The 26,241-nt window shown below is 55.3% G+C and overlaps 10 protein-coding genes across 10 annotated transcripts; 3 read left to right on the top strand and 7 right to left on the bottom strand.

Annotated features, from left to right (window-relative positions):
- Positions 1-112: 112 nt before the first annotated feature.
- On the bottom strand, positions 113-2,612 carry IWZ02DRAFT_183889 (uncharacterized protein). The gene is made up of 2 exons (XM_066762328.1): positions 2,166-2,612; positions 113-1,966 (listed from the first exon to the last, which is right to left on the bottom strand). Exons 1-2 carry the CDS (start codon positions 2,491-2,493, stop codon positions 273-275), a joined length of 2,022 nt encoding a protein of 673 aa, XP_066625345.1. The 5' UTR covers positions 2,494-2,612; the 3' UTR covers positions 113-272.
- A 1,112-nt stretch (positions 2,613-3,724) lies between these two features.
- Positions 3,725-4,549, bottom strand: IWZ02DRAFT_444659 (60S ribosomal protein eL43). The gene is made up of 4 exons (XM_066767113.1): positions 4,425-4,549; positions 4,226-4,290; positions 4,042-4,172; positions 3,725-3,944 (listed from the first exon to the last, which is right to left on the bottom strand). Exons 1-4 carry the CDS (start codon positions 4,441-4,443, stop codon positions 3,881-3,883), a joined length of 279 nt encoding a protein of 92 aa, XP_066625344.1. The 5' UTR covers positions 4,444-4,549; the 3' UTR covers positions 3,725-3,880.
- A 541-nt stretch (positions 4,550-5,090) lies between these two features.
- Positions 5,091-6,686, top strand: IWZ02DRAFT_372127 (Saccharopine dehydrogenase-domain-containing protein; the record flags this gene model as incomplete). Its single annotated transcript, XM_066764608.1, has 5 exons — positions 5,091-5,280; positions 5,334-5,481; positions 5,529-5,601; positions 5,804-6,360; positions 6,413-6,686. 5 exons carry the CDS (start codon positions 5,091-5,093, stop codon positions 6,684-6,686), a joined length of 1,242 nt encoding a protein of 413 aa, XP_066625343.1.
- Positions 6,687-6,775: 89 nt separating this feature from the next.
- On the bottom strand, positions 6,776-7,243 carry IWZ02DRAFT_468108 (uncharacterized protein; the record flags this gene model as incomplete). The annotated part of the gene is made up of 1 exon (XM_066768608.1): positions 6,776-7,243. One exon carries the CDS (start codon positions 7,241-7,243, stop codon positions 6,776-6,778), a length of 468 nt encoding a protein of 155 aa, XP_066625342.1.
- A 263-nt stretch (positions 7,244-7,506) lies between these two features.
- IWZ02DRAFT_444652 (class I glutamine amidotransferase-like protein) lies at positions 7,507-9,044 on the bottom strand. Its single transcript, XM_066767112.1, has 3 exons — positions 8,409-9,044; positions 8,190-8,264; positions 7,507-8,113 (listed from the first exon to the last, which is right to left on the bottom strand). The coding sequence occupies exons 1-3, from the start codon at positions 8,814-8,816 to the stop codon at positions 7,829-7,831; spliced, it is 768 nt and encodes a 255-aa protein (XP_066625341.1). The 5' UTR covers positions 8,817-9,044; the 3' UTR covers positions 7,507-7,828.
- A 1,399-nt stretch (positions 9,045-10,443) lies between these two features.
- IWZ02DRAFT_468107 (t-SNARE) lies at positions 10,444-11,795 on the bottom strand (the record flags this gene model as incomplete). Its single annotated transcript, XM_066768607.1, has 4 exons — positions 10,444-10,524; positions 10,630-11,114; positions 11,162-11,706; positions 11,773-11,795. 4 exons carry the CDS (start codon positions 11,793-11,795, stop codon positions 10,444-10,446), a joined length of 1,134 nt encoding a protein of 377 aa, XP_066625340.1.
- A 151-nt stretch (positions 11,796-11,946) lies between these two features.
- Positions 11,947-13,575, top strand: IWZ02DRAFT_183714 (calmodulin). The gene is made up of 6 exons (XM_066762327.1): positions 11,947-12,176; positions 12,250-12,306; positions 12,402-12,417; positions 12,622-12,747; positions 12,805-13,017; positions 13,072-13,575. The coding sequence occupies exons 1-6, from the start codon at positions 12,174-12,176 to the stop codon at positions 13,104-13,106; spliced, it is 450 nt and encodes a 149-aa protein (XP_066625339.1). The 5' UTR covers positions 11,947-12,173; the 3' UTR covers positions 13,107-13,575.
- Positions 13,576-13,878: 303 nt separating this feature from the next.
- IWZ02DRAFT_488296 (uncharacterized protein) lies at positions 13,879-16,947 on the top strand (the record flags this gene model as incomplete). Its single annotated transcript, XM_066769451.1, has 1 exon — positions 13,879-16,947. The coding sequence occupies one exon, from the start codon at positions 13,879-13,881 to the stop codon at positions 16,945-16,947; it is 3,069 nt and encodes a 1,022-aa protein (XP_066625338.1).
- A 467-nt stretch (positions 16,948-17,414) lies between these two features.
- IWZ02DRAFT_430861 (uncharacterized protein) lies at positions 17,415-18,356 on the bottom strand (the record flags this gene model as incomplete). The annotated part of the gene is made up of 1 exon (XM_066766113.1): positions 17,415-18,356. One exon carries the CDS (start codon positions 18,354-18,356, stop codon positions 17,415-17,417), a length of 942 nt encoding a protein of 313 aa, XP_066625337.1.
- Positions 18,357-23,747: 5,391 nt separating this feature from the next.
- IWZ02DRAFT_182912 (life-span regulatory factor-domain-containing protein) lies at positions 23,748-25,081 on the bottom strand. The gene is made up of 3 exons (XM_066762322.1): positions 24,866-25,081; positions 24,750-24,809; positions 23,748-24,698 (listed from the first exon to the last, which is right to left on the bottom strand). The coding sequence occupies exons 1-3, from the start codon at positions 25,039-25,041 to the stop codon at positions 23,981-23,983; spliced, it is 954 nt and encodes a 317-aa protein (XP_066625336.1). The 5' UTR covers positions 25,042-25,081; the 3' UTR covers positions 23,748-23,980.
- Between the last annotated feature and the right edge of the window lie 1,160 nt (positions 25,082-26,241).

Raw genomic sequence — 26,241 nt, 5'->3', positions numbered from 1 at the left:
CCGCACCGTCCCAAAGGATAAAGTGGAAAAGGAGATTCCAAAGTAAAAGAGTCGCTTTCGCTCCTTGTCAATGTCCCATCTTTCCACCTGGAAGCGCCTTTCATAGTAAAGAAGTATCCCAAAGAAAAAGTGTGAGAAGGGGAGAAGAGGATGAAAGTGACTTGCTATGTTCCTATACCACGCTTGGAAGCTGAGTCCTGTATCCACTTCAGCCGAGTGGAGCCGCTCGAACGCCGTTTGAAAAAGCTAAGGTCCGCCAGAAATCCCAAAGGTCAAGAAGATGAAGTCGTAGGAGGAGATGCCTCCTTTGATGTATCCGAACTACCATTGGCCGTGGAAACGCCGTTCGACTCCGATCCACTATCTGCTTGCGACCAAGCCTCTGCTCTCAGGCACTTGACAGCCTTGTCAACCTCTTCAGATGCAATCTGCTGCCATTTTTCTCGTGTTGTTTGGTCAGCGAGATTGGCAGCATCTCCGACTCGGTCGTACATCATGCGTGAGACATTCATGTTGATATCGGTATATTCGTCCTTGCTGACCTCTTGTTTGAGATACACAGGCTTGAGAGCAGCCTTGACCATACGTTGTATTTCGGCTTTAGTCGAGAATGACATGTTGACGCGAGCTGGAGAGGTGTCTTTCGATCGAGGTGGACTACCAAAAGTTGATCGATGGGAGTTTCTGCGGCGTCTCGGCGGTTCATCGGGACCGCTTTCATTGTACTCATGTGAGAATCTGTCGTCGTCGGCAGGCGAATAAGGGGCGAACTGCGGAGCCGCGGGAAAAATGGGCGTGATTGTTGACGACAAGAGGGGTGAGGATGGTCGTGCTAGCGTCAGAGGAGGCGGCGTCATGGCGCCAGGGGTGGGAATTCCCGAACCGAGCGGCGACCCGCTGGGCGAGGACAACTGTGGCGGCGATGACGGCTCGAAGGCGCGCATTGTCACTTTCTGTCGCCCTGGTGCAGCTTCTGCGGCTGGTGTCGACGTCTCCACTTCTTTCAACAAAGACTGCAGAAAGTTGGGACCTGTGTTTTCGGTTCCTGACTTTGATCTGCGGCGCGAGTTGGATGGGTCGCTGTTACTGATGTTGTTGGCACTGCGGCTGCTGCTGCTGTTTTGGTTGTTGTTGTTGTTGTTGTAACTGCTGTTGATGTTTGATCGTGCAGCCGACGAGGATTCACCGGCATTTCCATAGGAAGGCCCTGCAGCAGTGTTGGCCCTCCTTGTACAGGGCCGCTTGAGTTGGCGTTCTGGTTCTTGCTGAGGCTCGGGAGAAGGTGAGGGCGAACTTCGCTTGCGCCTGTTCGCATTTGGGGCTGCCACCTCCCTGGCCTTTTCAAACGCATTCCAAGCTCGAATCTCTTCTTGAGACTCAGGAGCAGGGGGTGCTGGCGGCGGTCGAGGAGGTGCAAGCAACGCCGCCGCGTGTTCTCGAAATCGCTGGGCGTTACCTTGGCGTTCGGCAGCCTCAACTCTTCGCTGATAAGCAGCAATTTCGCGGCGGTGCGCTTCGACTGCAGCCTGACCAGTGACTTCATCATCATATGGAAAATCGAGGTCGATGCCAGTCCGACGATGCACTTCTTGCCAAACCCGAGCCCAAGGAGAATCGGCTCGTCTTCCTGCCGCACGGATGGCCCGTTCGCGTCTTGTCAATCGGGAATTTACTCCCGATCGATTGTGGTTTCGCTCGCGTTCTCTTTCGGCCAATACGAAGGGGTTCTCCATGCACGTCTGGCAGTACCAAGCACCCGAGGGCAACTCGTCCAAGCCCGCGCAGAAGACGTGACATGGCTGTTCGCAGTTGTCGCAGAGCATAAGATGCTCTTCATCGCCGAAATCTTCACATACCATGCATGGTTCGAAAGACGGCTCATCGAGTTCGTCATCGACAATCATCGAAGGGTCCAAATCGGCAACTTGCTGTTTGTCTTGGACGGCATACGACGAAATGACTCGACCTGAAGCAGATTTTGTAAGCCGATCGATTTCCTTGAATGCCAATCATCTAGCACATGTCAGGCGGGAGCATACTGGAAGCAGCCACGGAGCATGGGCAGCAACTTAGTTGGCCGCTTGGCTTTCCTGCACCCGTCGGTCCAATGGTGGCTCGATGCCGCCTGTGCGACCAAGGCGTCGTTCACGTATTTGATCACTTACCTCCTAGTCTTGCCTTGAGCTCGACTTCGTTGAAGCTTGCCCGACATATGGGGCAGCTGTTTGCTCGCTCGACCCATGGCTTGAGACATTCATTGTGCAAGTTGTGGCCGCAGGGCAAAAGGTGGGCAATTACTTCTTCGTCAGGCGGGAGTAGGTGGTCGATGGCAGTCGGGTCGGGAAGCTGGATTTGGAGCTTCGAGGACAGAGAGGGCTGCGCGGCTTCAAGCGAAGCGTTGTGTGGGAGGTCCGGGAGCGGGTCGCCGTCGGGTGGCGGGTCCGGGCTACGAGACAAGAGGTCGCCGAGACAGACGATACAGGTCTCGGCCATGAGGACGACGTATGAGTTTGAGGGGACAGGATGAGGAGGGAAAAGGTGGAAGCATCAAGGTGGTGGTTGGGTAGGCGACAGGAGAGTCGAGGGTTTTGTAGACTGAGCCAGGTGGGTGCAGTCGAAAGTGAGATGGATGGACTGCGCGAGCGGCGGGGATTAAAGGCGCTAAGACGCTATGGTCGCTGGGCGTGCCCGTCCAGTCCCCTCAGGTCTCCGTGTGCCAGTCCAGTCACACTCCGCTCACAGCCCACCAAGCACGTGCCAGACAACCACCGGATGAAAGCTGGCTACCTTACAACAATTACGACGCCTCGAATTGGACCCGAGCGGTGAAGGCGACGTGTGAGAGCGCTGGTGGGGAGACACAAGGCCCATCTGACAGCTGCCAGACGTCTCCTGGCTCGTGACGCACCTGCAGCTAGGTACCTACGGTAAGGTACCTACCTACCACGCCTGCTTGCGCTTTGCTTCTTCACAAAGAAACACTCTCTCACTTGCCTGCCTCCTTGCACCGCTCCGTTCCTGCGTGCCGGGCTACATGGCCTGTTCTCAAGGTTGTCGGAATCGCCGTCACCCTGCCTGCCTGCTATTGTCGTCGACTCCGCCGACTCTAGACGACTGCCATCCATCTTCAACAGCTGAGACCTTCACACCAGCCCTTGTTCCAGCTGCCATTTTTAAGCCGCGTCAGATTTGGTGGTTGCGGACGGCGCTATGTGAAATGAGGCAGGGACCGACGTTGCAAGCTTGGCCTTGGCGCTGGCATTGCGACCGGCTGCAGTTTCGTGCTTTCTGCAGTTGAGACACTGCCCACGCTCTTCGCCCATCAAGCGCGCTTTCGATGCGTCATGCCAATAGATAGTAAACTGCATTTGGGATTTTGACAGACTGGCGTACACCCACGATTGGCCTTCCACACGTGACTTGATCCTTCGCTGGTGGCTCGCAAATTTAGTTTTTGCCAACGACTCGAGCACGCTTGACGTAATGTGAAAGTCGCTCATGTCTAGACATTAGGGGCAAGTTGAGGCGACCTCCCCAGGCTTGCTGTTGTTGGTAGCCCAGGCAACTTGATTTCAGTCCTTGGAATATGCCATCACTATACGGATACAAGTTTGACGATGAGTACCGTCAAGCGACTGGCAGCGGTGGGGTTCTGCAGAATTCTCGTTCAAAATTCAAGGACAATTTGTTCCGAGCTCGATCACTTGTGCATGGGCCGCGCGAGTGTGTTGTTCATTCTTTGTATTCGTCCCGATCCATGGTTAGATTCGGTCGTAATTTTGGGTTCTATCGACGGATAGTCGCCGCTTGCCGTGTCAAGACCGGAACCCTCAACAATGAAAAAACCCAGGCACCATCCTCATGAAATCGAAAAACGCCCTTAAACCTCAGCGATCTCCCTCAGACGACGGATGGTAGACCTCGTGGCAGCTGCGGCGGGAGTCCTACAAACAGTAACGTTAGTTGTAGTCCTTGATTCCTCACCCTTGTATCGTTCTCCATATGTTGTGGTGCCGCCAGGATGCGTCCGTCTAGACTTACGAGACAGTGTAGGCACCACCGGCAATGGTCTTCTTGCAAGACTTGCAGTTCCAGATGCCGACGGAGTGGCGCTTGACGGTTACCTTTCCGCAGAAGGTGCAGGTGTAGCGGGCGTGTTGGGTGACTTCCATCTGCGAGGTCATGAGCATCCAAGGCTTGTAAGAGAAGGAGCGCGTTTCTCTACCTTCTTCACCTGCTTACGGAGCGAGGCACCGTAACGGGTACCGTACTTTCCGGTGATGCCGACCTCTGCGCTGCATGTTAGCACCAGTTTCCAATGCCCATCGCGGTCGCTCTGGAGCGGGTCGTGTTCGATGGGTCGACTCGATGGAGGGAGGATTATTTGGGCTGCGAGGGAGACTCCGAGGGTTCTGGCGACATACTCTTGGTGCGCTTCGTCATCTTGGCGGTTGTTGAGTGGTGCTGAGGTCGAAGGTGAAAGGTCGCCGCAAGTCGTCGCAGTCGAGAGTTTTGGCCGGACTCCAATTTGCAAGGCAGTGTGCCGGCCGCCAAGCCTGCGTCAGTCGCTAAGCTCCTCAAAAGGGACTAGCGCAATGATTTGAGTAAGCACCTTGATCAACCACCTCAACACCGCAACACCTTTGTTTTTCCACTTTCCAGTGCACTGCTCGTGGCTGAATTGATGCGTGGATAAGCCCGTTATGCCCGAATCTTGCTTTTTTTTCTGCTTTCCATCCCCGTTGTGCTGTCCTACAACAGAAAATCCCACGAAACCAACTCGCGATCGAGCCAAAAAGCCCGTCTATGACGTTGCTATTGCTGTGCTTGAAGCGAGAACGTGGTAAAGAGCCTGTCGTTCGCTTCCTTTGTGCTTTCCGCGCAACTAACGTGATTACCATCGAGTGCCAACCTTCGCAAACCGTAGTCTAGCTTTCTCATATGCCCGCGTTAAGCCTCGGCTGCTACCGTCCGGTCGCTTCTATGTCCCGCTTTTCCTGCGTTTCACTGCCAGCCCGACCTTGCTTTATGTTTTTGGGATAGTGCTTGCGTCGACAAACTTGACACCTATGCTCTACCCCAAGACCAAAATGAGCGCGAATCGTCCTTACGACCTGGTGCTCCTCGGAGCAACTGGATATACTGGAAAATATGCAGCCGAACATCTCGCGAGCGTGCTGCCTACTGACGTCAAGTGGGCGATAGCCGGGCGCAACGAGAAGAAGCTGTCAGACATCGCACAGGACATGACCAAGCAGAATCCGGACGGGTCTCGGCCAGGTACTGCCTGTCTTTCTCCAAATTTCACCATGTATATGAACTAACATGGCCAGACATTGAGATTCTGCAACTTGAAAAGAGCACGCTGGATATCTTAGCAAAGAAAACCAAGCTTATCATCACCACCGTCGGCCCCTTCATGAAATATGGGACGCCCGTCGTGGAAGCTTGCGCTACAAACGGCACCCACTATGTCGACTGGTGAGTAATATCTGCACTGTTCATGATTGCGCATCTAACTCAACTAGCACGGGAGAAATACCTTGGATCAAAGAAATCATCGACAAGTACCATGAGACTGCAAAGGCCAATGGCGCCATTGTAAGTTTTCATTTTCCCTTTTGCCTTGGATTTGACCGCTCGCTTTCCCTTGATCTCTTCTTTTACCAAGAATGTTGGAAAAAGAGGCCCTATGACGTTGAAAGATTCCCATGTCTTATCGCATTTTGCTAAAAGCCCTGCGATCACCGAGTGCAAAATGTTCGTCGCCTTTATAAGCGGAAACACGCTGATATGGCTCTAGATGATCCCGCAGTGTGGTTTGGACAGCGTCCCTGCCGACATCATCTCATATGTCATCGCTACTCACATTCGCCGCAAGCTCAACGCCGGAACAACCGAGGTCTTGAACAGTGTCAAAATGAAAGGCAGACCTTCAGGTGGAACACTGCTCACGATGCTTTCTCTGTTTGACCATTACAGCATTTCCCAGGTCACCACGAGCATGAAATCCTTCGCTCTGTCGCCTGTTAGACCACCTCCTACCAGCTCGTCCCCCAAGTCGGGCTTGTTTGAGAAGATCTTCGGCGTCAGACAAGACAAGGATCTCGGTGTGCTCACAGACTGGGTGCAAGCAAAAATGGACGCTGCCATTGTTCAGAGGAGCTGGGGCCTGTTGGACGGAGGCAAGGCGTATGGCACCAATTTCCGGTTCAGCGAGTGGTTGGCTGTCAAAAGCACGATCTCCGGAGCTCTAGTCCATTTCATCACGCTCTTTGGGGCGGCAATGATCGCTCTCCCACCACTCAGATGGGTATTGAAGAAGCTGGTGTATCAGCCCGGTGATGGACCTACTAAGGAGTAAGCCTTGACGATCCTGTGTCTTGTTGAGCTACGTCTGACTCTCATGCAGGGAGACGAAGAACGACTTCTTCCAGTACAAGGCCGTTGGCATTGCAGACACCGCTCAAAAAGAGCGCGCACTCGCAACGTTTGCCTACAAAGGAAGCATGTACTACTTTACGGGCCTGGCCATTGCTGAAGCCGCCCTGGTGATTCTACGGGGACAACAAAACACTGAAGCCAGGAAACTGGGAGGAGGCATCTTGACCCCCGCAACCCTGGGCGACGAATACGTCGAAAGGCTTCGCGACACCAACGTGAAGATTGACGTCAACTTGATTTGAAGGCCAAATTTGAAGCCCAGTCTGCCAGGTCTCAGACGATTGTACTTTATCATGATTGTTCCAATGCCAAACGTTTCATTCGTGTCGATTCAAAGCTTTGCCCTGACCTTGCCGCTGTCCGCCTTCATCATCTTCTCCACAGCCTCGACCCCGGCCCTCGCAACCTCCTCATCCTGCGCCGGCGTCCCCGTGCTGCACCCAATGGCGCCCAGCACTTCGCCCTTTTCATTCTTCACGGGAAGCCCGCCACCAATCACCATGAAGCGCCCACCGTTGCTGTTCCAGATGCCAAAGCCGGCTCCGCCGGGCCAGACGGCCTCCTTGTACGTCGACGTCGGGACGCGGTGGCCGCTCGCCGTGAACGCCTTGTCCAAGGCGATGGAGACCGAGGTGACTTTGGCGCCGTCCATGCGCGAAAAGTGCAGCAGGTGCGTCGCGCTGTCGACGACGGCGATGTTCATGGGCACGCCGATGGCGCGGGCTTTGGCCTCGGCGGCCTCGACGGCGGCGCGAGCCGCGGCAAGCGTGAGGGTGGGGATGTGTGCGACGGCGGCCATTTCGTGTGTTGCTGCTGGTGCTGGGGGGGGGGGGGGGGGGGGGGGGGGGGGGGGGGAGGGCCAACTTTGAATTCGATCAATTCCTCAAAAGTACTCGGCTGCTGCAGAGTTGCAGGAGTGAAGATGAAGGTGAAGTTGCCCGTGACTACATTGTGGTGATGTGGCGGGACGGGAAGCTGTCAGATGGCTGGTGGACGGAGCTGTGGAGCTTTCGAGCCGTTGCCCGAGGTTCGCCGCCTTTCGTGACGACGTCGTCCGACAACTCATAAAACTTCCGCTGTTGCTTTGCAGCCAATGGTCTTTGATCAGCCTTGAGCTTGTTTCCGTCTGCTCTTCTTCAAATCTTTTTGACCAAGCTGGTTTTAGAGTTTCGACCTTTCTCGAAGTATCCGAAAAGAAGCTCGTCCTTCGATTTTTCGGCATTTGCCAATCTGCATCCTAACAAGTATCTCAAGCAGTGGTAATTCAAATGAAGTTTAATTACTCTGATTCATTGTCATCGCGACGTGAAAAGCAATTACTCTCTCTATTCTTGCTCGAGTCTATCACTTCAACAACGCAACCTAGCGGGGTAACACAGCAATTTTACTTTTCATACACCCAGCGGACCACGCGTGACAGAATGGCATTTCCGTTATGCTCCTTCTCCATCCGCTTCGCAACCTCACGCTGCTCATCATCGCTCATGGCCTGCGTGTAAGTCGACGCATTCGCCAGCAGCGACTGCGCCAATTTGGCGCTCATTTCCGGGTGACCCTGGAACGTCAAGATGGCGTTGTCGTTGGACACGAAGCACTGATTCTGCTGTACGAGCGGCACGAAGCCTGGTGCCGGGTCTACGATTTGGCGCTTGTGGAACTCGTGGATGTCCTATCGATGTTGTCAACTCTCGTGGACTAGACAGGCCTGCGTAGATCTGGGACTTGCTGCCAGCGGCGGGACTTACATATGATTTCTTTCCAGCTGCAAAGTCGAAGAATTTGCTCCCCTCGTCTGTCAATCCTATCGTTGTCACACCCATCTATGTCGAGCCAGCAGAATCAGCACCTACACATGCATCCAGCCCACCAACCTCACTCTTCCATCACTGAATCCGAGCACCCACTGCTCCATCAATCAAGCCCTACGCCCTCAGAAAACCCAAACAACAAAGGCGCAAACTCACCTCCGGCCCGCTCTCACCCATCATCTCCATACGCCCACCCAACGCCACATGCACAGCCTGATGGCCCCAACAAATGCCAACAACCTTCGCCGCGGTCCTCCCCTCGGCGCGCGCTCTCACCAGCTCCCGCACAAACTCGAGCATCTTGAGCACCCACGGGTCGGGCGCGTTAATGTCAGCCGTGCCGCCGCTCAGGATGACCAAGTCGTACGCCGCCCCCGCGTCCGCCGGGTACTCTTGCGCCTCGATCGGGTCGAAGAAGTCGAGTTGCGCGTCGGGCGCGACGGCGCTGAAGGCGGTGATGAAGGAGTCGCTGCTTGTGGGCACCGTTGCTAGGGCTGAAGGCGTGTTTTTTATAATGGCGATGCGAGGGCCGGCGCCCCTGCCGTTTGTCGTTGGGCCTGGCATTTGTTCTGCGTGTGGATGTGGGCGAGGTGGACGTGGATGCTTGGGTAGGTTGCGGGTGCGGCTTTGGAGACAGCTTGTTTGGAGCCGGGTCAAAGTCAGAGATGTGCTTTGCGTGATTGTTTATATCACTGTTGCAAATGTCGAAATGCTGTAAATGGGGTAGGGCGCTTGCTGCAGTATCGAAGGCGGCGGATACATGCGGTCTATCTGTTTTAGGATAGATGTATGCGCGAGGGTGGGGGTGGGGTTGTGGCAGAAATGGGGGAGGGGCAACTACCAGCGATTCAACTTTTCCTGATGATTTCAGCAATAGAGTTCCATGGATCGTCTTTCTTTTACAACGCTTAACATGGTTAGAATCACTATAAGCTAGCAGTGTTTTGCTCCACTCAATTTCACCAATAGTTGGACCATTGCGTCATCTACAGCACTACCTTGAACGACTATAGAGTGGCTTCTTTGGCTGTAAAGTTGCAAAAGTACTACAGCGGGATCAATGCGTTGCCATGCTCTAGGATCTATCCACAAAGTCAACTACATTTTCACACATCCAGACACTCTGCCTCGGTCGCCGGGTCTTACCTCAAAGCTATTACCTGCTACCCAAGTCTCCAGAGCCTTCTCTCATACTCGACCGCTAGGCCCAGCCTTCTGATCAATCTCTTCTAAAGCATTGTAGCATGCAAACGCAATGAAACTCTGAGCGGAAGAATAGGATTAGTTCTATTACAAGGACCTTTGCTCACGAGTTCAAGCTGAAGAGTTTAAGCATTTCGGATTCGAAGCAGAAGCACTAACCAGTCCCCTGGACACTCGTATAGCCAAAGTGCGTCGTTTGAAGGACTAACACGAACGGGATCATGTCGGCCTCAGAATAGGAGTGGCGAGTAGCAAGCAGGAACAAGTGACTACCGCCCAATATATCAAGACGCTATGCTCTAAGAGATTAGAAGTAGAGACGAGCAAGTGATCACAACCTAAAAGGACACACGTTTTCATATTCCCGCTCTATTCCCGCAATCTCCCCCTGCCCCTGCCACGCCCCCTTACAAAGCTGAAGCGGGGCCCACAGGTGAAAAGGAGAAAAGGTTTCCCATTCCCGTCTCGTCCGTCTGTCAACGGACATGAGCAAAAGAGAGACAGACAGGGGCCAACAATACAAGAGCAGTTGGCTGTGCGCTGGTGTATTTATAGCGGGAACCAAGGGTGCGCCAGGGCGCACGACGGACAGGGCATCTCAGACATGGCCGACAAAAGTGGAAGATGCGCGTATACTTCGACAGGGCTGAGCAACAACACGAGGAATGAATTGTCTGGTCAGACATGTATTTGGAGTAGGGCTGGGCGGTTGAATGTCGGAGAGAGGCGGCAGGACGCGTTCTTTCGCTGTCTCTGGAGAGCAAGTTCGTTTCCACAGCAGCGAGTCAGGGGTTTTCTTCGGGTAGATGTATCTCGGGGAAAAGAGGCCGGGCGTTGGCCAAAAAAGGCTTGCGGAGAAACAAGCATTCGCCCTGTCGCTGTCAATTGCTTGGTAAAGAAAGCAAAGGCTTCACACCCAAGCTTTTTGCCACAAACTCCAACATGAAAACGTCTATTCGCTACAACGCAGCGGTGTCCCGCTAGAGAATCAAAACAGCATGACATCGTTATTGAAATCCAGCCACAGTCTTCTTTTGCGCCGACGCAGCCAGTCTGTCCTCCTCATTAACTGTCGTATTGCAGCAGCTGGTAGTGTGTTATCCACTGCGCCGGGACCATCCGGTGTTGCCGGTGACGCCGGATCTGCAGGCGGCACGACAGGTGGTGGGCTGACGGTACTGCTCGAGCTTCGACTGCCCAGTTTTAAGCCTAGGAGGATGAATGCTCCGATAATGAGCAGGACCAGCAGCAGCATGGCTTTCCTCTTGACGCCTCTTCGTTGGTAATTCGTGGCCACTGTGAGCTCCTGATCTGCTCCCTTTACGTCCGTGGCCATGCGCTCCACGTTATAGTCGATGCGGTCCAGCATGCTACCTTGGTCAATGACCATGGCGTTGAGTTCTTGAAAAATCGAAGCCAGCTCGATTATACCTTGAGCTATATCTTCGATTTCTCGTTCCCGCTGTGCTATTGCGGCATCGTTGGAATTTTTGCGGACATGCGAGCGTGCTTGTGCTGTTTGTAGCAGGGTTGTGCGGGACAAGGAGGTGTCTTCGTAAGATTCCTGCATGGCAGGGTCTGTGTACGGGTTCGCGTGGGTTGGGGTTGATGTGCGTGACAAGGGATTGGGTGAGCCAAAACCGCCAATGGCGCGGAGCTCTGCCAATCGTTAGCCGGATGTGTTTTAATGGGAACTGTAGACTTGCTCTTCAAATAGGCCGATTGCTTCTTTCGGAAGTGTGCGCTGGCGTCGCCGACTCGCGAAGCGAGAGAGACCTTGAGATTCCGCGCCATGGTATCTTCGCCCTTGGTCAGACCGCCCTCACGCTGCGCTGTTTCCTTCAGCATGGTATCGATCCGCTTTATGGCGCGCTGGCAGGCTTGAAAGCCACGGGTAACGTCCTGAGTCAAGTGCTCGATCTCGCGCTCTTCTCGCGCCTTGACGTCCTCGTCGTCAAAGCCGGGCAAGATGTGTTTTTGGTGCAGCTGATCCAGGCGTTTGATTTGTTTTGCGATTTCTCCTAGGTGCTCCGTCACCTCGTCCTGCACGTCGAGCCAGCGAGGTGGCAGGACATCCATTTCGATGACGGCATCGCCATTGTCAGAGGGGTCGTCGTAGGCACCAGCCGAAAGAAGGCCGCGGCGGTCGTCAGAGAAGGGAGCATTGTCGGCGTAGCCGTTGGAGGCGGAGGGAGCGTAGCGGGAGCGCTTGGCCGGGTGGTGCGAGTAGGACTGGCGGTAGGATATGAAGCTGAGCGGCGGATTAGCGCGGGTTCAGGTGGGCTGGCGGCGGACGCGGACGGGGACGGGGACGGACAGGTTGGTGCGGTCGCGCCACATGGCTCGCGAGGGACGGTTCGGGGACAGGATGGAGAAGAGCAGGTCAGCGCATCGGGGACATGCTGGGGTAGCTGGCGGAGGTTGGGTGTTGCAGTTCACATGTCTAGTTGGAGCCTCAGGCCTGGGGCAACGTATGCATGCTCGGGCTCCCGCAGGGCTGGCCGCCAAGACGGCGACGTCCAGCACAGGCGCACCTGAGGAAGCCGCCAGCTCAAGCACAACCTGACTTGACCCTCACTCACTCACTCCCGTCTCTCACGACTTCCCCCTCGTCGCTATATCTCCCATCATCCACCACCACCACCATCTCTGCTCTCTGTCTCGGCCTCCCCACTCGCTGCACGCCTATTCCACTTCTCCTACCACACACCACAAACAATGGTGCGTCCTCGCCCTCTTCGTCTTCCTCTGCGCACCCCACTAGCCAGCCTGCTAACAGACCGCCGACAAACAGGCTGACTCTCTCACCGAGGAGCAAGTCTCCGAGTTTAAGGAGGCATTCTCCCTCTTCGTAAGTCGCCCCCCACCCCGACTCTGCTCGGAACACCCTGCCCTGCCTCCTGATGGCCAGAAACCCCCTTTACTGACTGTTGTTGCTGTCTACAGGACAAGGATGGCGATGGTACGTGGTGGCCTGAAAACCAGCTCTTCCCCCCTCTCCCTGGCTACCACCACCAACCCCAATGCCTTTGCGCTCCCCTCTGCCCGCAACGTGGTTGCTGACGCTGCACTGCGTTTACCCCGCCCCCACATTGCCACCATGGCTGGAACCAAACGCGTGAAACTGTCACCACCGGCGCATGCGACTGACGGCCGCCTGTTTTAGGACAAATCACGACCAAGGAACTCGGCACCGTCATGCGCTCCCTGGGCCAGAACCCCAGTGAATCTGAGCTGCAGGACATGATCAACGAGGTCGACGCCGACAACAACGGCACCATTGACTTTCCCGGTACGCCTCCGCTCCCGCCACGTTGAGTGAACCTCGCATTGACTTGGTTCTCGCCAGAATTTCTCACCATGATGGCCCGCAAAATGAAGGACACCGACTCTGAGGAGGAGATTCGCGAGGCTTTTAAGGTCTTTGACCGCGACAACAACGGCTTCATCTCTGCCGCCGAACTGCGCCACGTCATGACGTCGATTGGCGAGAAGCTCACCGATGACGAGGTCGATGAGATGATTCGGGAAGCCGACCAGGACGGCGACGGAAGAATCGACTGTGAGTAGCTTTGCTTCCTGCCAAGCTACGATGCTCTGCTAACGGCCTTTCTAGACAACGAGTTTGTCCAGCTCATGATGCAGAAATAAGCACGGCAGCCGGGCATATGCCGCGCTACAACACGACCACGACTTGATGTTCTTTGGTGCGATGACGGCAGGGAACCTACCGGGCAGCCGGCTCCTGAAGCAAAATTGATCATCCCTTGACCCGACTCTTGCCAGTCTACTTATCTTTGGGCCCGCGTTTTCCATCAGATATCCTCTTCGAATCCTACTACCGCTGACGTGTCAGGATTTCCTTGTCGTATGTGATTTTGAGGAGTGCGTGCTTTGCTTTAATTCTGCTGCTGCGACAATTCATACACGCAGAGGCGCATCATCGCTGGTCGAGATCACAGCAACCACAGCACACTCTCACGGCCTTCATCACGATGCACACTTGTCAGAAATAGAGCAATAAATGTTGCATGCATATGCGTCATTTGGGGAGCTTATTTGCCGCATTTGATGGCAAGGCCGCTGTGGTGTAGCCTCGTCCTCTTTCTCGTCTGTCAGTGTGTTATGATGGCCCTCGTGGTTCTTTGCCCTTTCCAAGACTAATCCCACGCTGTTTCTTCTCTTTCAATCAAAAGAAATGAAGCCATCAGCGAGTGTTTCCGCTAAAGGCTTTCATAACTCAAGTCAGCAAACGACGCTTTGTTGTCGCAAAGCTTTTGCTACACGATGTTTCCAAATCCGGCTCCCGATCAGTTTCCGACCACACAAAGGCAAGACCGACCTGGATAAAACTAGAACAATCCCACCTTTCTTGCAAATCGACCTTCGCTTTCCATTCGCTTCTCACTGACTTTTCGCAAAGATGCCTCCGGCAACCGTAAAAGACGTCTTCGTCCCGGCGCCGCGCTTCGGAGATTTTGAAGGGTGTACTCGGCAAGCATGGCTGGACGGATCTCCCTCCTCTCGTGGGAACAAGGCATGGCTCGACTTCAAGCAATCCATCCACGATGGCAACCGAATTATCCCACGTCGCCTGGCCCTGAGTCACTGGCACACTGTTGAAGATTTTGTCTGGATTTCGGAGAACCTGCCCAATCTAACTGAACTCGACCTGAGCGACATCCAAGACTGCGTTCTAATCGATCATACAACAGATGGTCTTGGCTATTACACATGGGAGGAGCTTCGCCAGGCCGTCAAGGACAAGTTCTGGGCCCAAATCGAGAAGCTCTGGGTGCGGCACTGGGGCTGCACAGCTTTGCAAAACTCCTTATTCAGACACCCATCCACTCGCGACAAGTCTTCGGATCTGGAGTATCGATCCCGACGAGACGGACAGATTCGTGAATCGGTCTGCGACGTCACCACCATCATAGGGGCATGTTCGAAACTCAAAGTCTTGAGCGTGAGAGGGCCGACGGTCGGCGGAGGGCTGAATAAAGCCTGGCATCCGAAGAAGAGTTGCATTGAAGAAGGCGGTCACGCCCATTTCTGCGCCTTGGTTGAAGGTTTGGAAGACACGGCGCCACTCAGCATGGAGACTCTTGAGCTGCATCAAGCAGAAATCGGCTTGCTTCTCCCGCTGCTTGCCAACTTTTGGACATTGAAAAGAATCAAGATTTCTTTGGCGTCTATTTTATTGCGCTACGCGCCTGGACGCATCGAGGAAGACGTCGAGGACCCGGAGCTGGAAAAATGGCCCAAGGAGCTTGCCAGCAGAGCTACACAAGGAAATTGCGGACTGGAATTGCAGGACAAGAGACTAGCTGGCATGTCCGATGGCGAGAAGAAGCAAAAACACCACGAGTGGCTGGACTCTGCTATTTCAACATCTTTCGAAATGTACCCAAGGGAAAACCCTGGCGTGGCCAACAAACTACAGGCCGACTGGAAAAGTTCATCCAATGGACTTAGCCTGTTCCATTTGATGGACTTTCTCACTTCCGGTCCCTATGCGCATCCAGTCCGCGCTCTGGCATACAACTTGGACTTCATTGCCCAGGCCCAGCAAAACCTGGAGAATAACAGTCAATTTCAACAGCTGACGACGACCGAATCCGTAGAGACATGCAACAACATTCCGATTAGCCCCTTCACTTTTATCCTCCCAGACCGCAAGATACATTCACCTGACGAGATCGAAGCAATGGAAAAGAATGCCACAAGTACAGGCTTCAAGTTTGAGTGGAACTCAATCTTCCTTCCGCCTCACGAGCCTTATCCCACAGAACCCATGAGGCCCATTGAAATGTGGAAGACCCTCCGCAAGACAGCACCAGGCTTCGCGCCGCTGTGGGATCTGGACGCGCTCATGTCACAAGGCTTCCCCGCAAATCAGGGTATTGTGGCATCTACTACGGGTTCGTTCGTCGATGCCATTGCACGCGGATTTCTGGAGCTCAAGCGCAACGGGATCCCCGTGCGGGTACTGCTCGCGTGGCGGAAGGGGGCGCCGGGGCTCTACTGGGGACACGAGGAAATGCTCAAAGTCCCATTTAAGAGCTACCTCGCATCAGAATGCTCCATTCCCAGGTCAAGTTTGACTAGCGACGGCGGGAACAGTAGTAGTGGCAGTGGCACCCCCGAGGATGGGGCACAGCAGGAAACGATCAAAACCACCATCGCCGAGCTCGTCGACGAACTCGTCGTCCGCTACCCCGACTGGACCGGCGGCGCGCCCTCAGACCTAGAAGACGCATCAGTGGCGCCGCCCAGAGCAGATGACTTCGCCAAGCAGCTCCATCGCGAAGCGCAGGGCTGGCAGCGATGGTGGTATTACCACGCACTGCTCTTCACATCCATGCGGCGACTCGAAATCCGTATGCCCGAGGCGTTTGACGCGTTCCACAGCAAGCGGCTGGCGCTGGTACTGCTGGGCGAAGGATGCGACGAGGGGACGACGGCCAGCAGGGGCAAGTGGCACCTGCGGCACAACGGCACCGGCCAAGGGACGCATACGCGCTTTGTGTCGAGGCTGTGGGAACGTGTTGGCGGCGACAAAAAGATGGTGTGGGGAGATGACGAGTGGAAAAGGACGGCCGAAACCTTTCGCGACATGGAGGTCTTTGATGAGGAATGGGAGCAAATCATGCCTGGACACTATAAGCAACGGGAGCCCCACGCATCTGATAAACAGATTGCAGAGTCGGACGAGTCGAACACGGAGATGCGTGAAGATGGCGCAGTGCCGCAGGCGGTGAGCAGTCAGCTAGAACACTTGCTCAGCAAGTCCCCAGACGATGTCGTGGAGACGATAGAGACCACAGACACGACGATGCACGAAGCCCCCGAAATGACGCGGGCCGAGAGCGTCGATAAAACATCGTCGCAAGTAGTCCAAGGGATCAAAACCCTCAGCGCGGAGTCTGAGCCCGCCGACGTGGGCAGTTTAGGATCAGGCAAGAGCTTCGACTCCATGTTCGTGGAGCCCCCGACCAGCAGGACCGTAGACGCGGACCTGCCGCCCTTGACCTGGGACACGGAAGACGAACGCTCCGCCTCTTCGCTCGTCGACCCATCACGCTCCAGCGACTCTACGAGCAAACCGAACGCGAGAGCCAGGAGTAGGAGTAGGGGCAGAGAGGAAAGCAAAGCGGCGGCATTGAGGCAGCCGGCCGAGTCGAGTCGCGACAGGAGCAACGAAGTACACAGAAGCGGCGGGCCCTCAAAACCAGAGCTCCTCGCTCCTCCGGATCCGGAGGTGATCAGTGGCAGCGGCAGCGGCTCGACGAGCAAAGCGAGGCCTCGAGCCAGGAGTAGGAGTAGGGGCAGAGAGGGGACGAAGGGGGCAGCGGTGTTGCGGTCGGCGGAGTCGAGCCGCGAGAGGAGGTCCAAGAGGCAGGCGAGCGAGGAGCCGGAGGGCCCGGCGCCGCCGACCCAGCGGAGGAGGTCGAAGATGGAGCGCGAGTTGGATTGGTCTTTGAAGAAGTGAGACGACGGTAAGAGAGAGAACGAGATGCAGGTTTGGTGGGGATCGTAACGGGGCGTGGAGGAGTAGATGGAGTTGCTTTTTAATGAGCTGTGCAGAGTGGGATACTTTTGACCATTTCTGGTGTTGAGTGAGAATGCAAGGCTCGGTGCTGAAAGACGTGGCACATGCCAACTGGGTCTTGAATGCTCGTTGTTGCTGACCGTCATAGACGCTTAAATGCTCCTGGTACTCTGGTGTAGTGGGACTTGAATGCTCCCAGTCTGCGCTCCACTGTTCACCTAACTTTTGTTGTGTGTGCCATGACCTTTGTCACCAACCCTCGATATGAAGATGCCTTGAGAACTCAGCATGTGGGTTGCGATCTTTGGTGTCAAATTTCTCACCTGTTGCTGGAAGGAAGTATTGGAGCACCGTTGGGGGCTTTCGACAGCCTCAAACAGACCTTTCGACACGTCGTTTATGGCTTCTCAATTTTCCAACCTGCTACGCGCTCCCAGCGCCTCAAAATCGAAGCCCTCGCCCACCAGGTCGTCATCCTTTTCTAACACCCAAGTCGCCATGCCAGTGTAATTGGCCCATCCACTCACCTCAACTTTAACCCCCCCTCTCTCTCCCCCCACGGCCGCTTCCTCGACCGGCGTGCCAACAAATCCACCTTTTGCCCCTTCTGATGCTCTGGACAAGAGACTGTGATACGTCCAGCCCTGGCCCATTGATCTCTCCCCTTTGGGCACAGCCAGCGCGACGCGCGCCTGCACGCCCGACCCCGTCGGACTGCGGTCGACCTGCTGGTCCGCAAAGAAGCAAACGCCCACCCCCGCCCGCCCGACGCCGCCGCACCGCGGCCAGACTCCGTGACGAAGACCGAGTACAAGAAGTGCAAGTCGGCATGGTCCGGGTGGTGCAGGTAGCGCTGCTTGAGGCGCTCGCTCATCGGCATTGAAGGCGGCCTTGACTCTGCGCGCGTCGCGTCGTCCAACGCATCCAGGTCGGACGCCTCCAACGACGAGTCGGGAAAGCCGAGCGCGGGCGCCGTCGCGACCTTGGGCGGTGAGCGCCGGCCATTGCAGCGCCGGCGGGATGGCCACCGTGATGTCGGTCCCCGCGGCGCGTCCAGTCGGCGCGGAAGCCGCGGGCTGTACGCGTGGCGGGCACAGCGACGCGCACGATGGCGCAGGGAACGTGGAGGCGCACTTCGACTTCGCCTTTGCCGTTCTGACCTTCGACTTCACTTGCAGGGACGAATTGCAGCGCGCCACGCTGCGGAAAGATGGCGTCTTCTTCTGAAGGAGGACAGGACGGGTTGTCGATGTTGGCGCAGCAGTCGACGAGCATGCAGTTTTTGATATTTTTCTCAAGAATTGGCATGAAATGTCCGAAGATGAAGTTGAAAGTGATGGACGAGACATGAGAAATGTTGGATTGCGCATTCAATCTTTTCAATGCGACGTGGAGAAATAACACAACTGTTGCTGCATTGAGAAGAATTGCGCCCTATGGCAGCTAAGGGACCTTTCGCTGTAGCTCTGCTACCTATATGGCTCTCAGTTGAATTCGAGAGGCATATTTTCATCCGAGAGCTCCCATTCGAGTGATGGGATAGAGAGAGTAAGCGATGGGGGTGCGAAGAGGCCGGGACCTTTTCGATGGTTCCTGCCAATGCCTTCCATCTTGATCCTCTTCGCGCAACGGCTTCCCTCCCCACCTCCATCACGATGCACCTCGCGATTCACCAAGCAACCCCTCTCGTTCCCATGTAGCCGATGCCACGCTTGCTTGCTCCATGGAAACTTTGCCAGCCCGAGGTCCTCTTCGGATACCAACCAACCAACCGCACGGACAACCATCGACGAAGAGCCAATGGCACGCGGCCTTGGGTGCCCATGGAAATTGGCAGATAGCCAAGGCGACTTTGGGCGACGGAGACAACGGCCAGAGCTGGAACGGCCCTTTTGCCATGGACGTGAAAGGCGGCCACATCTAAATGATGAATCGCCACAGCGAAGGGGGAAAAAAAAAAGAAGAAAAAAACCGTGCCTCACAAGCAGCGTGCAGAAGCTTTTCTGTCTGAAACGCAGAAAAGTGGACAGTGATATCACGACAAGGAAAAAAGTTCAAGGGCAGGGCGCGCACTGCAAAGCGGGGGAGGGGGATGCAAGCACCGTCGACCCTGACGGGCGAGACCCACTTTCTTGCCCAACGCTTCCTTGACATCAATGTATCAAACACCGACGTAGGTACATGGACAGCACGGTGCATTTTATTGCGGATGATGGTGCATTTTTCGCGCAATGCTCCACCGCCCTACCCGTCGGACTGCTCCCCGCCAAGCAATCATGCCATCAGAGCAAATGCCGACACTGGCAGTTTGCTCGAGTTTCACGCTCCTTGATAGCCGTTGGGAATTGATTGTACACCTGAGTACCTCCAGCAGTTTTTGCTTGTCTCGAGAGCGAGACATGACAATCAAATCTCTGTCTGGCAGCGTCCCGCTCCGTGTGACGGCCGCCAGTCCCCGGAAGATCTGCACTTCGGACGGGAAGGCCCCAACCCTGCGTAGGTGACAAGTCCAACGCTTTGTCCAACCAGCCCATCAAACCTCGACTCGACGCTGTCTAGGGCACTCAAACTTGCTGCACCTACCTTGCCACTTCATAGGCCACCAACAAAGAAGGCGAAAGCGACGTCGACGTCGACGACTCTCAGTCCCTGGGGCGCCAGTCGCGCCATTGCCGGCCAGCGGTCGCGTGGAGCACGTCATGCGGGAGCCAAGGCACGATTTAGCGGATGCAAGGTCGAATCAATACAGGATACAGCTCATTTTTACTGCTAGTCGGTGAGGGAGACGTACAGACGATAGTCGCACATCAAGCAGACGCGATAACCACCACCAATTCTGCCCTATCCACCGCCACCGGTCGGGTTTTTTCTCTGGCGCGTCTGCCATCTCGTACCACAACCACAGCCGTCTTTTCCGCTGAGCACCAAGTTACATACGAGCCGGAGCGCGCCTGCAAGCGCGCCGCCTGCCGGTGTTGCGCTGTGCATCGTGATAGTGTCAGCTTCTTTCACTAAAACATGTGGGTAGAAGAGCAAGAGCAGCGAGCAGCCGACTTGGCAAAGAGTCTATCGACCGACCGGTCAAGCAGGCAAGCAAGCAGGCAAGCAAGCAAGAAGCTACGCGGACGGGTCCGCACAGTTTGTGATAGGACGTGGGTGGGCGGGCGGGCGGGCGGAACGCAGAAAGCCAACTTTGTTGGTGGTGGGTAGCACACCACACCATTCGGGCAAATTTCGCGCCAAAGGCGACAAACTAGCTGGCGGGAAATGGAGTTGAAGCAAAGGGTGTATTGTAGGGAGCGTGAGTTTCAACCTCTTCCACGTTGTCAGGTTAGTCGACAGCTACCTTGGTTCCCTCCAACTCCCCTTCCTGCTCCTTGCGTCGTCCCGCACCACTAGATCCGACCTGTCCATGTACTTCATCTCAGTACTTGCATTTCTAGAGGCGAGCCAGCGCGCGAGCGCATTTCTCTCGGCCGACCACGGAATGTCTCGCACGCGCGCGCGCGCGCACGCACGCATTCACGCCATGGACCCGGCTACGCTCTGCCATTTTCCAAGTCGCGAGGTTGTGTCAATCGAGCCGATTCGACCTTATCGCAACAGTGCTGCTGATGCTGACAACGGAGCCAACCACCGTCAACCTAGGTAACCATCGCCATGACCACCCGCTTCCACCAACCACCTTACCCGCTGCACTGCGTTTGAGTTTTCTGCGCGCCACACCCAGCTCTACTCTACAGCACTCGTGATATCACCAGCTCCCGCCTCCTGCTGGCTGGCTGGCTGGCTGGCTAGCTGGCTGGCCCTTACCAATTGACTGTGTACTTGGGTGGATGGAAGCGCCGGGTCGGATGCCATGGGACGCAATAGGTAGGTCGTTAAGAAAGCGTTTCATCTTTCCGCCGCAGTGGAGAGTTGGTGTGGAGAAGCTTTCGGCTGGCCGCCGTCGTGGTAAGTTTATGAAAGTGAGTCTACTTATGCTATGCGCTGGTCATTGACTGGCTGACTGGTGAAGTTACTTGTGGGCAACGCGGTTGGCGAGGTAGAGGAGCCTGAGGGCATGTAGTGTGGGCGTTGATGGAGAGAGGTTTTTTTTTTTCTTTTCTTTTCTTTTTTTTTTTTTTTTTCTTGGGTAGTTGTGCGTCTATGACTACGAACAAAACAGTTGGTTGAGATTTGGCGCGCTCTATATGTGTAGATTACATGAAACTAGTGCGCAGCCAGCCTTTACCTATATACCTACTACTTATTCGTCTACCAACTACGCTACCTTCTACAAGACGTCTACGTACCCGTTCTCTAGATCCAACACAGCTTTCTCATCAAAAGAAAAAAGTGTGTACCGCGTACCTTTCCACCACCACCTCCCCCGGTCCCACCGCTCGCGCCTACCTCTGCCACCCCAACCATCCCAAACAAAATGGAACCAACCCACGAGACAACCTGATGACCGTACGTCGTGAGTGATTGAGTCAATGAGTGGACAAGTGACTCTCACACAAACCGCACCACGCCGCCCCGCGACGGCGAGGGCAGCAAAACAACGTCAGTCAGGCAGACCGGGGCCCCGCCGCAGCCCGCCCGCCCGCCTAACGAACCCCAACAACCGCTTTCCACATACCTTGCGCTTTCCACTCCCTCTCCAACCTTTCCACTCCCTCTCCCTCTCCCTCTCCCTCTCCCTCTCCCTCTCCGGCCGACACTCGGTCGCCGAGATGCCCTGTCCTGCATGCGTGCGTGCGTGCGTGATCTACAGATTGGACAAATTGACGAATTGACGAGTGAATCAATGAGTGGTGGGGAGATGGATACCTAGGCGCGCTACGCTGCTGCTGCTGCTGCTGTTGCTGCTGCTGCTGCCCTCGACCTGGACCTGGACCTGAACCTGGACCTCGGCGCCGGCCCGAAGCGCGGAGTGCGGAGCGGAAATGATGGCGTGGCTTTTGTTTGCTTTGCTTCGCTTCGGCGCCGTGGGCGGGCGGATAGGATTGGGTGGTTTGTCGCTGTTGTACGTGTACCTGTGTTTTGTAAACTAGTGAGTTATGTGTGTGTGAGAGAGAGAGTGGGTGGAGATGTGGCCAAAGACGTGGAGAGAAGACCTGAGACAAAGAGCGCGGATTTGAAAGGGGAGAACTTCGACCGAGTATGAAGCAAGCAGGCGGTTAAGCAAGCGCTCGTGATTGAACCATGTGCAGTGCGCCTTTGATCTTCGCTTTCATGAAAAACTACGAATACTGTTGCTGGGTGGCCGTCTCTATCTTTCTTATGTTACACGCTCGCAAGGCTTATCTATCTATTCATTAAGGTTTGACCGAGATGAGAGAAAGCTGCGCAGAGTGTGAATGCGCAACTTGACGGCAAGGCAAACTGACATATGATAGACGAGGTTATGGCGACGAAGAAATACAAACGAGACAGAGAAAGCAAAATTTTAGCTGTAGCTCTGCGCAAAAGAGGCACAAAAACCGTTCACCAGCAAAAAAATCTTCCAAGCCACTGCGACTAGAAACTAACACTACCGCGTAAACAACGACGACGATGGCGACGAAAGATAGAGCAAAAGCAAAAACGCAAAGGAGATGAAAGAAACCTTGTTGAAAGAGGCCTCACAAGGCTATATTACATGCGAGGAAAATATCCACGAACCAGGTTTTGCGCGACGCCTCAATGAAAGATGGGAAAAAAGACAACGACATGCATGCAGCAGAGACGGCGATGGCGGCGCGCAAATGCACAATGATATGGATGTGGTACGAACAGACCGACAGCATTAGCCGAGAAAAAAAGGAAGCAGGAAAAAAAAGAGCTCAAATTCAACGACCTCATCTCTGCTTTCTCCTCTCATCTCGCCCAATACATGTAGCAAGGAGGAATGCGTCAGCAAGTCGAGTGAGTGGGGTATTTCATGGATGGCAGTCGACAGCAGCACATGCGAGGAGCCCAGAGCATGCAGCCACATACCCAGAACGACGACCGTGGCGGGCGGCCCGCAAGCACTGCTACCGGGTTCGAGTTGGCATCTGAAACGCAGCCACCATGCAAGGACGATGAGAAAGAGAAAGGCAATGTGGTATGGAGAGATAAGACTTCTTTGCCAGAGCCCAGAGGTGGAGCACGCCCTGGGCGCCTGAAGCGTCTCTCGTCGTCGTCGTGGACCACCACCGCCAGATCTAGTACTACGACGGCAAGATAATGGAGTGTGACAGCGACATTACTCCCGGCGTGCCGCGTAAAAAGCAAGGACGAAAGAGAAAAAGGTACAGTGACATGACAGGGAGTAGGGGAGTTAGAAAGAGCATGAAAATGAGACCAAAGCTATGGCAGCATAAAATAATTCGTTCGTACAAGGTGATGTGATGATGATGATGATGATGATGATAGCCGCAGCATTTGCCCAACCAACCAGTCAGTGACAACAAAAAAGAAGAGTGACTTTTCCAACCCATTTCGGCCCAGCCCAGATTCAGTCAGTGCCCAGCGCTGCGCTGCTTTAGCCCGAAACATTTGACGCCATACCTAGCCAGACCCATGCTTTGTGAGGTGCTGCAATGTCTTACGCACTTGATGGAACCCGGAAAATGAACAAAACACAAAGCCCAAATCGGTAATAGCCCGCGGCCTGGAGCCGTCTGAAGTTTGCGCCACCAACCATGACATGTCTAAGATGTTGTCTTTCGCTTTTGTTGTGATGATGATTGATGATGATGATCCTGATGATGATGATGATGATGATGATGATGAAAACGATGTAGACGAGGGGAATAGATGGCAAATGCGAGAATTTCGTGAAAAAAAAAAAAAAAAAAAAAAATCGCGCGGGAAATGAAGGCGGACCCCAGTAGCTGCCGCATCAGCATCCATGTGCGGCCATTCTGTCGTCACTGGACACGACTAGCCTATCCGCAAATAGCGCACTAGTCTGCCAACCGCGCAGACGCTAAACACCGCCCGACAGCTCTTGCAACCCGCATCATGAGACAAACGGCCGCATGGTCGATGCGCTGCTTGTTGGTGGTGCTTGCATGGCGCTAAAGGCGAACAGGGCCTTCAGGCTGCCTTGGCCGGGCGAGGTGGCCGTGGGAGCCCGCTTTTGGAAGAGCTCCAGCTCGCCTTCAGCTACGCCAGTTGACGTTGTGCAGCTCGGCGAGCACTTGAGTGAGCACTGCGATAAACTCGACGGCGCCGTGGGTGGGGCCGTGACGAATGGGTTGACAAGGTCGATGGAGCCGTTCCGAGATGATGTGCTGTGGGGGTGTCTGCGCGGGAGGAGAGGTCGGTTGGAAGGCGTGAAGGGCATTGAAACGCTCAGAGTACTCGTCGGCGTGTGAGATAATGAGGGGGCGGCGCTGTGGGTGGTAGGTAGCACCATGGCCGTGCTTGCCCTATTGTGCTGAGGACGGACTGGTCTTCTGAGGTCGAGTTCAGTCGAGGATCGGGGGAATGAACGCAGATAGCGCGTGGCCTCGGTCTCTTGCTGGCGTGGCTTTTCAATGTCGTGCCAGTCCGACTCGTCCTCGGAAGCGTCAGAGAAGCCGTAGGATAGCCGCTTTGCGGGAACTGCGGTGGGAGAGCGAGGTGGCAGAATGTCGCGCGAGGAAGAGGTGTCGTCAAAGAAGAATGAGCCGTAGGGCGTGGGAGGTGGGGAAGGCTCGAAGGAGAGCTCCTTTGTGTTGTCCTTTTTGCGGCAACTGTAAAGTTTTAGGCGGATTGCAGTGTAGTCGAGGCAAGACTTGGCATACCTTTCTGAGCAGTATAATATCGAATTGTTTGGCACGATGATCTGCTTCTCGCAGACGGTGCTGTGGAGGCGTGAGCGACATGATGCAGCAGACAGACAGGGGGCGGGAGCATGTACCAAAAGTTGAGGAAGCTGGCGGCCATGAGGTCGTCGTCGTCGTCTTCCTTTTTAGGCGAGACCCTAGGTTGCGACTTGGCAGAGCGCTTGGTGAAGACGGCCGGCTTCGACCTCGAGTGGAGGGGGGTGGGTCTTTTAGGGTGTGTGGGAGCACGATGGTGCTGCGTCGCGGCCATCTGGGGCAGCGGCGGTGTGCGAGCTTATACGGAGGGGGGGGGGGGGGGGGGGGGAACGGGTCGTGCGCTCTTTAGCAGCCAGGGCGGTAATAAAAGCAAGCTTCGGGAGCAGGATGGAGGAGGCAGATGTGACGGTGGTGGACACAAGAGAAAGATATCGGGGCGAGCACGCGATAGGGACGCAGGTTCTGTGTTGCTGGTTTGGTTTGCCTTTGTTTGCTTATCGGCCGGGGCCCAAGTCAGACTAGACGCTAGCCAGGAACACCTGTTCTGCGCAGCCGTCGCCGGGTTAGCCATTATTATTTTCTTGCCATTGCATCCAGCCACAGAGAAGCCATCATGTCGCGATGCGCTGGGCAGGTGGTTGTGCTACGCGCCGCCCTCTGCGCCCGCGGGCCCGTCGATCTCGCCAACACGGGGACAGGGCACCTGGAGGCCCACTGCGGCTACCAGCGGCTGAGGAATAAACATACCGGCGAGAGAGATGGATCTGACGAGCGGTTATCGGACTCGAGTTGAAGTGCAGTGCAGTGCAGTACAGTACAGTACAGTATGGCGATGGGAGGCTTGCAGTTGCTGGGCGCCGGGTAGGCAGGCAGGCAGACAGACTGGCAGGCAGGCTATCTATATACAACAACAGTCAGTGTGTGTCCAGGTCCGGGTTCTGGGCCCTCGAGTCGACTCGACGTCTCGGCAGGCCGCTGAAGCTTCCCAGAGGAGGCTGAAGGAACAACATCCACTCGCTCCACTCCACTCCCATCCATCCTGCAAACCCTGGCCGCCGGTCTGCGATCCACTGCCCTCACCCCACGAGCCCATTCCCACTCCACAAAAGTCACGGATTTTCCATCCCGCTGCCGCATTCCCTGCAACACGACCACATCACATCTCCCCCGTTGACCATTTTTCTGATAGGCTGCGCTGTCCAGTCTAGCCTCCGCCATGCGCGTCCTCTATACTTGGCGAGTAAGCCCGGGTTCGCCCATGAAATACGCGGCGGGTGGGTAGCATCTCGATCTGGACTCGGTCTCGCGCAGGGATGTTCGTGACCGGTTGCCCAAATGCCCGCGGGCACCGAGCAAATGTTCCTCAGGCCCGTGACAAAAAGCTTCCAGAAGCCTGCCCACTCGGACCGCACACACATTATTCATGGCCGCCTGCTCCTGCTCCTGCTCCTGCTCCTGCTCCTGCTCCTGCTCC

This window comes from Phyllosticta citriasiana, assembly GCF_038021145.1.
Source record: "Phyllosticta citriasiana strain CBS 120426 chromosome Unknown IWZ02scaffold_3, whole genome shotgun sequence".
Classification (NCBI taxonomy): domain Eukaryota; kingdom Fungi; phylum Ascomycota; class Dothideomycetes; order Botryosphaeriales; family Phyllostictaceae; genus Phyllosticta; species Phyllosticta citriasiana.
The sequence above is the reverse complement of the archived record's forward strand: the minus strand, read 5'-3'. Positions and strand labels throughout refer to the sequence as shown.

Coding starts and splice junctions, on each gene's coding strand:
- IWZ02DRAFT_183889 (XM_066762328.1), bottom strand. CDS start 2,493: ATGGCCGAGACCTGTATCGTCTGTCTCGGCGACCTCTTGTCTCGTAGC. Junction 1,967..2,165: donor GCTCAAGGCAAGACTAGGAG/GTAAGTGATCAA, acceptor AATCTGCTTCAG/GTCGAGTCATTTCGTCGTAT.
- IWZ02DRAFT_444659 (XM_066767113.1), bottom strand. Junction 4,173..4,225: donor TCCGTAAGCAGGTGAAGAAG/GTAGAGAAACGC, acceptor ATGACCTCGCAG/ATGGAAGTCACCCAACACGC. Junction 3,945..4,041: donor GGTGGTGCCTACACTGTCTC/GTAAGTCTAGAC, acceptor TACTGTTTGTAG/GACTCCCGCCGCAGCTGCCA.
- IWZ02DRAFT_444652 (XM_066767112.1), bottom strand. CDS start 8,816: ATGCCAGGCCCAACGACAAACGGCAGGGGCGCCGGCCCTCGCATCGCC. Junction 8,265..8,408: donor TGGGTGAGAGCGGGCCGGAG/GTGAGTTTGCGC, acceptor GGCTCGACATAG/ATGGGTGTGACAACGATAGG. Junction 8,114..8,189: donor CAGCTGGAAAGAAATCATAT/GTAAGTCCCGCC, acceptor CAACATCGATAG/GACATCCACGAGTTCCACAA.
- IWZ02DRAFT_183714 (XM_066762327.1), top strand. Junction 12,748..12,804: donor CGGCACCATTGACTTTCCCG/GTACGCCTCCGC, acceptor GGTTCTCGCCAG/AATTTCTCACCATGATGGCC. Junction 13,018..13,071: donor CGGCGACGGAAGAATCGACT/GTGAGTAGCTTT, acceptor CGGCCTTTCTAG/ACAACGAGTTTGTCCAGCTC.
- IWZ02DRAFT_182912 (XM_066762322.1), bottom strand. CDS start 25,041: ATGGCCGCGACGCAGCACCATCGTGCTCCCACACACCCTAAAAGACCC. Junction 24,810..24,865: donor GCCAGCTTCCTCAACTTTTG/GTACATGCTCCC, acceptor ACGCCTCCACAG/CACCGTCTGCGAGAAGCAGA. Junction 24,699..24,749: donor ATATTATACTGCTCAGAAAG/GTATGCCAAGTC, acceptor AAAACTTTACAG/TTGCCGCAAAAAGGACAACA.